At 44.7% G+C, this 12,490-nt stretch overlaps 2 protein-coding genes across 2 annotated transcripts; one reads left to right on the top strand and one right to left on the bottom strand.

Annotated features, from left to right (window-relative positions):
• Positions 1-508: 508 nt before the first annotated feature.
• On the top strand, positions 509-1,453 carry LOC101958380 (olfactory receptor 52B4). Its single transcript, XM_005323124.4, has one exon. The coding sequence runs from the start codon at positions 509-511 to the stop codon at positions 1,451-1,453; it is 945 nt and encodes a 314-aa protein (XP_005323181.4).
• Positions 1,454-1,838: 385 nt separating this feature from the next.
• On the bottom strand, positions 1,839-11,336 carry Trim21 (tripartite motif containing 21). Its single transcript, XM_005323314.5, has 7 exons — positions 11,184-11,336; positions 9,505-9,956; positions 8,901-8,996; positions 7,642-7,872; positions 6,227-6,249; positions 5,495-5,595; positions 1,839-5,216 (listed from the first exon to the last, which is right to left on the bottom strand). The coding sequence occupies exons 2-7, from the start codon at positions 9,910-9,912 to the stop codon at positions 4,642-4,644; spliced, it is 1,434 nt and encodes a 477-aa protein (XP_005323371.2). The 5' UTR covers positions 9,913-9,956; positions 11,184-11,336; the 3' UTR covers positions 1,839-4,641.
• Positions 11,337-12,490: the final 1,154 nt, after the last annotated feature.

Genomic DNA, 12,490 nt, shown 5'->3' with positions numbered 1-12,490 from the left:
TTCTGTCTCCCTCTAAGTATGCCCCCAAGCAGCCATGCCTGGCACACAGTAGGTGCTCAGTGGGGCTTGTTAAATTGATAGGCAACTCAGTTACCATTTTCCTTTTAAGAAACATCAAACTCTGGAATTCAAAGTGAAAATTACCGTGCTCATTGTTCATAGCTCTTAACTGTTTATAAAAATTTGAGATAAAGATCTGTGGCATTTCTGAGCAGGATGGCCTGTCTTAAAGTCGATCTCTTCATCCTCTCCTGACTGTAGTTAAGGTGATATAAGAGAGACCCAGAGCTCAGAAGTGATTTATCGAGATACATAGCTAGCAAATAGAATGGCAAAGAATTTTCTTCCACATCTCTGCAATTCCTGACCAGCAGGCTTCTCACTGCTTTTCCCAATGAAAAATGATCTGTTCTCTCCTCCCCTACTTCAATCCCATTCAGCTTTTTGGGAAGCGAGAAGAGTAACTACCAGATCCTACACACCACCACACTGGTGACCTGCTGTAGGTATGGCAACCTTCAACTACACTGATAGCAGCCACTCACTCTTCATTCTGCTGGGCATCCCTGGCCTGGAAGACCAACACACATGGATCTCTCTCCCCTTCTTTCTTTCCTACCTTGTTTCCCTACTTGGGAATAGCCTCCTCATCCTCGTCGTCATGACGGAACATAGCCTCCATGAACCCATGTACCTTTTCCTCTGCATGCTGGCTACGGCTGACCTCATCCTGTCCACAACCACTGTGCCCAAGGCCCTGGCCATATTCTGGTTTCATGCTGGGGAAATCTCCCTTGATGGTTGTGTCACCCAAATCTTCTTCATCCACGCAACTTTCATCGCTGAATCAGGAATTTTGTTGGCAATGGCATTTGATCGCTATGTGGCCATCTGTGACCCCCTGCACTATAGCACAGTGCTCAGCCGTGCAGTAATCACAAGGATTGGCCTGGCTGTGGCCTTGAGAAGCTTCTGCGTGATACTCCCTGATGTGTTCCTGGTGAAGCGACTGCCTTTCTGCCGTAGCAATCGGTTGCCGCATACCTACTGTGAGCACATGGCTGTGGCCAAGTTTGCATGTGCTGATATCCGTGTCAATGTTTGGTACGGCTTGTCTGTCCTCCTCTCCACTGTGGTGCTAGATGCCTTGCTCATCTTAGTTTCCTACAGCCTCATCCTTTATGCAGTCTTCCACCTTCCTTCCAGAAGAGCTTGGCAAAAGGCTCTAGGCACATGTGGTTCCCACCTTGGGGTCATTTCCATGTTTTACTTGCCTGGCATTTTTACCATAATTACCCAGAGGTTTGGGCACCATGTTCCTCTCCATACCCACATTCTTCTGGCCAATGTCTGCATGTTGGCCCCTCCCATGATGAATCCCATTATTTATGGGATCAAGACTAGGCAGATTCGAGAGCGTGTGCTCAGTACTTTGTCATTACAGTGGAAATGATGCCAAGTTTGATTGGGTGGTATATTTATCAATGTAGACCTTCTCACTTTTTTTGTGCCCACTCTGAGGAGGTTTATGACTTTGGAGTTCCACTAACAGCAAAGTGACTCAAAGTGAGTCAGACTGCCATGTGAACTGGAGAAGGGTATTGTTTAGGAAAGAACATGAGCTTTTGGATCACACTTGGTTTGAATTCTGACTTCACTGGTGATAACAAAATGTTTAATCTTGGGAAAATTACTTATTCTCTCAAAGTCTTAGCATGTGCTTGGTGGTAACAGAAAAAGAGGCAAATCAAAATCAAACTAAGCAAATTAAACAAATCTATCTGTAATTCACTTATCCAAGGGCATCACACAAAAAAAAACCCCACCTAGACAGAACCTATATTAATCATATACATGCATTTAATATCACTTAAAATACATTTGTTTGAATTTGATATGGGGGTTGCCATAATCCCCAAATGCCTTGATTATGCCCCGATTGTAGCTTTATCATAAGGGTGTGAGAGAACCAAGTATAGACAGGATCCTAGCTCTACATAACACAGGGTAAATTGTGGATACATTTAAAACTTTTCTTCTGTTCTGCTTTTAGCTCTAATCCCTGAGGGGTGGAAAGTTGATTCACGAGTTTATCTCCCACTTCTATTATCATTCGTGAATTAAAAGTCTCTTTCACTGTTCAATCCATCTTGTTATTAGTTCCACAATTCTGAAAGGGAAAAATGGGCCCAGTCTTTGGGGTCAAAATGGGTTACAACAGGACTGAAGGTGGCGCAATTTCAAGAGAGGGGTGAGGCGAGTGGGATGGGGCAGAATCATCCAGGTCACCTTGAATCTGGAGGAAAGGAAGAGGTGAGAACAGGCAGAATAGTCTCTTCTATCAGAGAGGAAACAAATGACGAAGGATGCTCTGGGTTTGAGAAAGCAAGGAGGAAAAGGAGAAAGTTATCACAACATACTTATGATACTCTAGTCAGAGTCTGTCCCACCTCCTACTTCTGAACCCAGAAACCACACTACCCTCCTGGATCTCTTTCTGCTGAGGCTGTCAGATGCTATGCCCTCTCCACAGAAATGCAGTGTTGGTCACTGCAACTGTGCCTATTCTGTCCTCCCACAGGGAGGCTCCTGCTCCAGACACACAGGCCCGAGCTGCATATATTTGAGAGAGCTTGTTAGTCGCTGAATCCATGGTTTGGATTTCTTTTTTATGCCCGTTCACACACTGCTTTCCACCATCAAACCATTCAAGCTGGAGATGTGGGCTGGGGGCAGGACTTTGAGATGAGGTAAGCTGGTCACAACAGGAAGCAGATGAAACTCATTTCACCATCACTATTTGCATGGAGGGGAAGATAAAAGCAAATTCTCTCCGCACCTTGGATGATGGGATACTTCATCCTCAGAAGTATCTTTTTAGGAGAATCTGGAAGACAAACTTGTTCTTTCTCCTTGGTTCTGTGTGTCACCTGCTGACCTAGAATGCATGCTGACAGACTCATTTCTCCAGGCTCAAAGCCACTTCCTCATAATTGGAGATGTGGCCACAGCCACCCTCCTCTGCTATGTCTTAGAAACACTTATTCTATGTAAACCAGAAATACTTGCCTAAAAGGAAGGGGAATTTGAGTGGGGTGATAAAACTGGATGTTCTAGGGAGAGTAGGAGTTTGCCATTTTTCTGGGAAGAATATTGAAATCAGGGGGCATGTTCATCAGCTTTTTGTTCCTGTGACAAAAATACCTGACAAGAACAACTTTCCTTAGAGGAGGAAAAGTTTATTTGGGTTCAGTTTCAGAGGTTCAACCCATGGCTGATTAAAATTCCATTTCTTTGGGCCTAAAGTGAGGCAGAACATCATGGCAGAGGGGTCGGGTAGAGGAAGGCAGCTCATTATATGGTAGTGACAACCCAGATAAAGCAAAGAGCCAGGGAGAAGAGATAATCTCCAAGGACCTACTGTGACCTATGCCTCCAGCCACATCCCACCTGCCTGTAGTTACCATCTAGTACAGCAATACTTTCAAACTATTAATATATTTAATGAATCAGTCACTGATTAGATTATGAGAGCTATGACCCAATCATTTTACCCCTGAACATGGTTGCATTGGATGACATGAATTTTTGGGGGAATACCCCCTATCCAAATCATAATAGGGGGTTGTTCCAGGCTGGACTATATGAACAGTGTTCCAGGAACTTTGATGTTATCACTAGTAAAAAATATGAGAACATAGACAGAAGGTGTTTTTGCTGAAAGCTCAGTTCTTGTCCCCTGTGGCAATTCAATAACAAGGACAAAGTTTTGAGCAAAGGAGATACACAGGGGACTCCTGTCCCAAAGGCAGTGATTCTGCCCATCAGCAGGAACAAGGGGGCTTTTAAAGAGGCGATTCAGAGACCACGTTCCCCGTGTTCTGTCAGAGTTGTAACTCACTTATTAATTTGGAAGACAGTCACTTCTGATTTTGAGGTACCATCCCCAAAGTTTGGGTTACTTTGTTCCTATGGTGGGTGCGTACTCAAGGACAGATAAATCTGGTTACAATGGGGAAGAAAGGTAATCCTGCTTCCCCAAGACTAGAGAGGAGCAGGGAGAGAAGAGAAAGAAAGGTCCATTTAAAAAATAAGTTGCAATGGCAGAGCAGCAAGGGCTGTATTAAAAAAAAAAACAAAACCTACAAACCTTGTACAATGCTTAAAAAAATCATTAATTATGTTTAGAACTGTTCAAGTGTTTGGGGTTTAAGTCTGAATTGTGGCTCAGAGGTAGAGTGCTTGCCTAGCATGCACTAGGTCCCAGGTTCAATCTCCAGCACAGTAGGGAACCTCAATATTTGGGGTTTAAGGAACAATGAGTAAATTGGAGACTGAAAGCACGATGTATTTAGGAAGCCCTTTTCCAAACCATAAAAAAGACAAGCCAAAGGCAATAGCCTAGAGAGAGATTGTTATACAAGTCACATAAAGGAGGCAGAAACACGGTTTTTGGTCGAGTTTGAGTCAGATATGAGGAATTGCCTTCACTTGAGGGCATCCTAAAGGAATCTATGGCAGGAATATTGATATTGAAGGTCATTTGGCTTTCAGTGGTCTCCCCGCTAAAGCCTGCTTGCCGAGACCCTGACACCTATGCAGAGACAAGACAGTTCAGAGTTCATGGGATAAAGGCAGGGTTCATGACTGAGAAGGGACACCCGATTTTGACCATCCCGTTTTCAGTGGACAGAGGGCCAGAGGGCCTGAATTTCCTCCTCCATTATTGAAACCAGGGTTGAAGAAGGGCCGCAGGGGTTCCGTGAAGGCACATTCAGAGAAGGTGTAGATGAGGGAGCCGTGATCAGTGATGTTATAGAAGGAGATGATGCCATCCTCATAATTCAAAAAAATCCCAACTTGGCACGGAGGCACTTGAAGATGGAGGGGAGTCTGGGGACAAGTGCCAGCCTCATACTTTTTGTTCCACAACCAAATTGTCCAGAAACCATTCTCAGTATCGACCAAAAATTGCCCCTTCCTCCGTACAGAGTTTCTGCAGACCCCCAGGTCCCAGGCCTCCTTTCCCGTCACATCTACCTCCCAGTAGTGTTTTCCAGAGTTGAAGCTCTGGGCACCGAGGACTATAGGGTAATTATCAAATCTCTCTTCATTTTCTGGTACATCCTGTCGGGTGTTTCCAAGTCTCACTTGTCTCCTGTCCTCTGAAAGGATGAGCCATGGATTGGCTGTGTCTTGATCCAGAGTGATGTATACTGCAGAAAGAGGACATAGGTCTTGTGTGTTATAGGGGCAGTGTCAGTAATCCTGTGCTCCTCATGGGGAGACACTCCCCATTGAGGGGGTGACCCTGAACATCATATGATGAAATGACACCCGGCCAACCCCAGCCTTATCCTGACATCTGAAGGAACCTTCTCTAACTCTTCCCCATGTACTCTGACCTGCCACCTCTTCTTCTTGACCCCGGGATCCTCTGCCCTCCCATTATTCCCTTTTGCTCTAGCCTAGCAACTCCTAGAGGTCACCTCACCTCCATAGCTCCTCAGCATTTTCTTTAGTCCTGGCACATGACAGATACTTCTTAGGTCTGGGGAGTCAATGTCCAGCTTCTTCAGGTTCCAGGACTCACTCCTGGGGGAAAGAATTCGAGATCTGTCTCCCACTTCTATCCTAGATCCTAATGAAACTTATAAACACCTCGTGTTCTAGTGTCCAGGTGAGAGAGAGAGAAAAAAAAGAATATGGTGTTTAATTTCTATCAAAGAGTTCCTGGGTCCATGAACCTCTGCAGACTGTGGGTATTCTACAGTTCTTCTCCAAGCCCAAGGTCAACACACAAGTGTGTTCTGTTTCATTTTACAGGCAAGGCATGTGATATAGGCTGAACCACTTCTCTAATGAACCTTGAGGAACCTTGCCCATGCTGTGGGTCTTACTCATGGCTCATTCTGAGAGGTTTGCAACTGGTTAGATCACATCTAGAAAATAAGTCCCAGCAGGCTGTGGATTCAGAACTTCCCAGAACATCCTTGTTTGTTGGGGCTTTACTGTATGACAATGCAATAGTCTGATTACTTTGGACAATTTACCAATTGAGGTGTCTGTTTATTAGCTTTCTGAGTCCAGAAAATATTTTATAGAGGGTCAGGTCTTTGAGATTTGGGAGGCATATATAGAAATGCATGCCCTAAAATTTTTCCCATCAATCAATAGATATGTGCTTCCTGCCACTCATTCTTTTGGGGAGAAAATTTCTCCTTACCTTTCCAGGACAACTTTCACCTCCTAAGGAGAAAAGAGACAGTGTAAGTTTTGGAGTTTCAGGCGCAAATGTAGAGTTTTAGTATTGTGGGAAGGTGGTATCACCCTGTGATCCTTGGGGATCTGCTTTACCCTGGTCCTCTGGTCCAAGGCCCAAATGATGATTCTGACCAGCTTGTAGCAGAAAGAATGTGGGGATGTTTGTGGGGTAACCAGAAACCTAGCACAGGTGTATCCTACAGCCAGGGAAGGATCCTCAGTTTAAGGACTCCGATTCAGAGAACAAATTAGAAATATCAGATTCTTAGAGGGGGTTGGGGGAGGAAGGAAGGTGGAAGAGGGAAAATAGCACAGCCTGAGTAAAGCCCAGGGACAGTCACAGGGAAAGAGGCTCAGGTACGATGCCCAGAAACAGCACCCTTTTACTTGTGGGCTGAGTTGTTTGGAGAAGGTTTAGTTAATGCTGTGTCCTGTGCTGTGGGTAATGTTGTCCAATCAACTGAGCATATTAGATTGTAGGGTTGGAGGCCCTCACATGGAAACTGGCTCGCTCCTAGGCCCAGTCCAAAGGGCATCAGGAAGTCTAGTTCAGTGTTGGGCAGAAGACAGCCTGCCAAGTCAAGCCAATATAAATCAGAGACAGTGGCTCCGTCTTTAAAACAAGAACTACAACAACAAAAAACAGGACTATTTTCATGACCACATCTGACTGGAAGAGTGAAAGGTGTGGGAAAAGAACCATAGAACATTAGAGCAGAGGGACTTCTGATACCACTTCGTTTTCCAAAGTGAGGACAACATAACCCATTGGTGGATGCAAGATGATTTTAAGCAGGACATATATACATTAAAAAAAAAAAAAAAAAAAAGCAAAGTTGATCCTTACTTTTTACTACTTCAGTGAACTTCATTAAATCATTTGATTTAGTCTGATTAACATCTCTTTTCCTTAGTTGTCTTATTTATGAAATGGAATAGTAGTATTACCCACAAAGTTTGGCAAATCATATGTACTATAAGAATTTGTAGTTATTAATACATGAAAATTGGCTACTATTGTTCTAGAAAAAAATCTTTTAAAACTAGATGTATTCAGGAAAAAGTGAGGCAATTTAAAGAAAAATAACATTAAGATCATTTAGTCGTAGAAATAGCAGAGAGTGTACAGATGATGTGTTTGAGTAACATTAGGAGAACTATCGTTATTTAGTCCACTGGTATCAAAAATAGAGACGACAGGTCTAGAAAAGAAAAGGGGCTTAAGCTAGAGTTGTGGAGAGAATTGGTGGCAGAGCAGGAGCCACCGACTCTTAAGATTCAGTTCACTTTTTTTGGTTGTATTTATTAAAAACTTCCTCATGGAAAAATATTAATTTTTCCCCTCAATCACTCCTAGAACCCTTCTTCCCAACTCACTTGCAGGAGCTCCAGTGCTGAGCCCCGACTCTTCCACTCCAGCTCCGAGATCAGCTCTTGCAGGGTCTGGCTTTGCTGGGCCAGTTCAGCTTCCGTCTCTCCCAGGATTCTAAGTTGTTCCATCTCATCCTTCTCCAGCTTCTGCATTTGCCTCTGTTGTTCTTCATCCAGGAAGATTTTCTGCTGCATAAACTCTGCATGAATCCTTGATTTGTGTGTCTCAACCTGCCTCTTTATGTGAAGAGAAAGAGATGGTTTCTATGAAAATTTCCCAAGCTTTGAGGATGGAGGTGTTGTTGCCTATTTTTGTCTCTTGAAGACTCAACAGTCTGGTTATGTCTGAGAACTCACACACACACAATTTTGCTGGGGACTTTGGTAGGCAAGTGTATGAAGCTTCTGGAACTAGCATTGGTAGTGGTTGGGGCACATTGTAGCTATCCTATAATCACAGCCACATCAACATATGGCATTAGCAGATACTTCTCAACCTTTTTTCCAAAATGCAGTTGAAAGTCCATTTGTCCTTTGCATCTCAAGGAGTTAGAGAGTAAAACTTGCTCTCACTCATGACAACTTCACAAAGACAGGATCACAATACCATTCCTAAATTCCAGGGAAAGGGTGGCTTTGGGATATTCTTGGATTGCCCTTTCCTGCTAGAGACTAGAGGGCCAACCAATAACATAGAATATACTCTTACCACTGTCAGGGTATAAGTGGCAAAAGGGTGTATGTACTGAGATCCTTCCATAGCCCTCTAATCCTGGACACTCCCTACCTCTTCTAGAAAAAAAAAAAAAAATCACCAGTTTGGAATAGGCTTTAGTTCTCCATTATACTTTGGGCCAGAGACCTGGACACGGTCAAGCAACTATCTGGTCAGACTGTTTTTTCCTGCCTCTGATCTTGATGGTTTCCTTCAGTCTGTCTTCATAGCCCCTGCCATTTACTAAAATGGCCTCACAGTGGTTTCTTTCTTAGGATAACTGTCACAGACACTGAAATGCTGATGTTGTAATCCTCTGAAACTGGGCTCAGAATAGCACAGTTTGAGCCTTTCAGTACCTTCTCCAGTGATGCTCAATTTTTGTGCCTGTTAAAAAGCCCCCATTCTTTTTATTCCTCTCTATACAGAGACCTAGGAGGTAGACCATTCATAGAGTGAGATATACCAACTCCATTCCTCCTCAAAGGTATAGCTAGTTAAGATTCCCCAAGTTCAAGAACCTGGGCCCTTCCCAGACTTTAACTCTTGCCTTCCAGTCTGCTCTCTTCATTGCAAGATCCACTTCCAACTTCTCTGTCAACTCCTGCTTCCTTCTCAGTTTCTCTAATGCCTTTTGGAGCTTCTCCTGTGGAGAAGGATAGCAGGTTAATCCCTCGCCAGACCAAAAAGTAGGATGAGGGGTGTGGATTGGGGCAAGGTCATATTGGTTCTAAGAAAAAAGACTAAGTACAAAGAAGGAGGGAGGACTAGAGACCGACTGCCACAGGAATTCCCATCTACAGAATTCCTACTCCAAAATTTTACTTTGGCAAAAGCCTACTACGTCTCATGAAACAGAGCTCTTCTAATGGGGTGGCAGGATGGGGGTATTACTCATTTCTAATTAACCAGGAGGCCAAGAGGAAACATGATCTTTGAAGTATTTTCCCATAGCAGATCCCCTACCCTTGGGAGTGAGAAGGTTGTAACCTGCAATTTCCCCTTAGACAGGGAAGGAAAGAAGTATTCCTCCTTTTCCCCCCCAACTTCAACTCCAGAGGTAGCTTTTTTCTTCCTGCTGCTCTAGGGAACAAACACTCATCAGGGCCCATCTTCTCCAGGGATTCCAGCGTTTGTCTGTGCTAAGGTCTCACCTGGTATTCCTGAGCAGCCTCCTCAATAGGGACCATGGTGTGGTCACGGTGTTTCTTGGATTGGGCACACACCCAGCAAAGGGCCTGCCCATCTTTCTCACAGAACAGGTGAAGTTTCTCTCCATGCACAGCACAGCGTGCTCCCTGTGTCTCTTTCTTGGCATCCTGGCCTATTCGTCGAAGGTTTTCCACCATGTTGGCTAGCTGCCGGTTGGGCCTGAGGTGCCTGAGCATAAAGTGCTGCCGGCACACAGGACAGACACTGCCTCCATCTTTCCCAACCTGAGAGATGCATTCTTGGCAGAAGCTGTGGCCACATTCGATGTTCACAGGATCCACCATGGGATCGAGGCAGATAGCGCATGTGACCTCTTCCCACATCATTTCCAGGGGTATTGCTGAGGCCATAGTGGTGATGTCCCTCTTAAGCAGAACTGAAGATTTTGGGTAGGCTTATGGGTAGAGAATAAGAGAAAAGAGAAGATGAGGTTTGTATGAGAAAAACAGAGGAAGACATGAGAATGAACTGGAGGAGTGAAAATAAGAATTTATCAAACTGACCAGCAAGGACCTCCCTATAGTCTGGCCTATTGATCCAGTCAGAGGAGGAAATCAAGTCTCCAAGAAGAAGTAGAGAAGATTGGCGGGAGCCTTAGAGTAAAGCTATTGAATTATACATGATGAGTGATACTTTCATCATGCCCATCCCTGCTTAAATCCTCAGTGCCCAGTCTTTTCCCATCTACATTCTCCCATCTCATGCCACCAAGCTATCATGTCAATAATGTCAATAATAAACTAATTATAATAGTGACCATTTACCATGTACCTTCCACACTCCACAGAGGTGATTCATGTTTTACACCTGGTCTTCATTAATCTATAAAATAATGGCAGGAGTTGGGTGACATACAGTCATGTACCACATGGCATACTGGTCAGTGATGGACTGCACGATGGTACAACAATAGTTTATATCACATAACCCAGGTGTGTAATAGGCTACATGATCTAGGTTTGTGTAAGTACACTCTGATGCTTGCACAACAGTGAAATCAGTTAATAGTACATTATTAAGGGATGTATGATTGCATATGTCAAAATAAACGTAAATGTGTATTATATACACAGATGTTTTGAATATATGTATGTATACATGTGCATTCAAGGATACATATGCTACAGACACATACACAGCACGTGTACAGACAGACATACACAGCACTCCCTGGGATCTCTCAGCTGTTCCAAACTTAGAACCCGACTCCACTTCCTCTAGGTGAACATTCTAAAGGGCTGCCCCTCAACCCCCAGAAGGGGGACTTCGGCAGGGGGAGGGGATTGTCTCATGTAGGTTCCCCTGGGCCACCCTCTGGGCTGTTATAATGCCGGTTCCTCCCAGCTTCACCAGTCCCCTTGTCCCAGCTGAGATTCCTGCATCCAGGGCAGCGGGAGCCCCTTCCTGGCCACTCTGAAGTCACTCAGAGCGCAGCTTCCTCCCAGACAGGCCAGCATGGGATGAACCCCTGGGCATGGGGGAGCCAGTACTATGTCCAGAAGGCGCTAGGACGAAGTGCTCCAGGGAGGCCACTGGTTGGAAGGGGCTCTTCAGATCCTGGCACAGGGAAGAGGTCCCCTCGGCAGGGCGGGGGTGCCTTGGTCTAGCCGGCCCCACTTACCTGATCTGTTGGCCGTGGCTCCCTATTTCACTTTCAGTTTCCTCTCAGAGGCAAGCCTGAAAGGAAATGGGAGGAACAGTGGGAGGAGCAGAGGGAGGAGCTGAGAGCTGAAGGGTGTGGGGAGGAGAGAGGCGACAGTTAGAGAGGAGGGAGGGGATGTGGGCGGGGAGAAAGCCAAGCGGAGGCGGGCGGTGTCAGCTGCCTCTGGCTTCTCGGAAGCGGGGACCAGGGAAAGCACGGAGCAGTCAGCCGTGGGCACGCCCCCTGCCGTGTGTCTCCTTTTTTCTCTACAAATGGAAGCGTCGCTGCTTTGACACTGGTCCTCACCCCACACCTAAGTGCTGTGTCCACGTCTGGATGCAGAGGCAAGGCAGGGCGCTATCCTTTCCTTGCCATCATCCGCTGTCTTCCAGAAATGAATTCCTTTTCACATACGGATATTCTTTTAAAATCTGGGGGTGAGAGATTTTGTTCCATAAAGATTTGTTCCATGAAGCCCAAGGCAGGTGTCATTCCAATGAGTGCAACAGACTTGGCATTTATTGAAAAAAACAAATCAAAACTGTTTTCTTGTCACTGAACTAGGGATAGTCTCTGACATTATTGTGATAAGATACATAGAACATAAAAGTTACCATCTTAATCATTAAAATGTACACGTCAGTGGCACCGATTACACTCATTGTTGGGTAACCACCATTGTCCACCCGCAGATCTTTTTTCAATCAGCCTAAACTGAAATCCTCTACCCCTTAAACATTAAGTGTACCCATTTATACTCCTCCTCCAGTCCCCGACAACCACCCCTTGACTTACTGCCTCTGTAAATTTGACTACTGTAGATGACTCATGTAAGTGGAATCATGGCTACTTTACTTACCACGATGTCCTCCAGGTTCATCCATTATTGTCACATGTCAATGTTCTTTCTTTTTAAGACTGAATTAATATATACATTTAGTTTATCTGTTCATCTGTAGATGGACACTGGGCTTGCTTCCGCCTTTTGGCTATCATGTATAATACTGAGGTGTCTGGTTATGTTTTTTAAGCTATACAACAATTTGGTGATTTAGGGGTTTTTACAGTCACATTGCAAGGAGACACACTAAGGCTGAACATAGTGAAGCTACTTGCTTGAGGTGACATAGTAGGCATAAGAGCACTAGAGCTGAAGGTATAGGAAAGAGCCTCATTTTGGCAACATCCCTGAGAGAGTAGAAGTTTCAAGGCAGCTATCAATGAGTGGACAAACTGTAGAGGAGAAAAGGGTGGTGAGACTGGAATTCTCAGTTCCTTTCAACATA

This window comes from Ictidomys tridecemlineatus, chromosome 4 (assembly GCF_052094955.1).
Source record: "Ictidomys tridecemlineatus isolate mIctTri1 chromosome 4, mIctTri1.hap1, whole genome shotgun sequence".
In the NCBI taxonomy this organism is placed as follows: domain Eukaryota; kingdom Metazoa; phylum Chordata; class Mammalia; order Rodentia; family Sciuridae; genus Ictidomys; species Ictidomys tridecemlineatus.
Note: the sequence above shows the minus strand (reverse complement) of the source record. Positions and strands in the feature narration are given on the sequence as shown.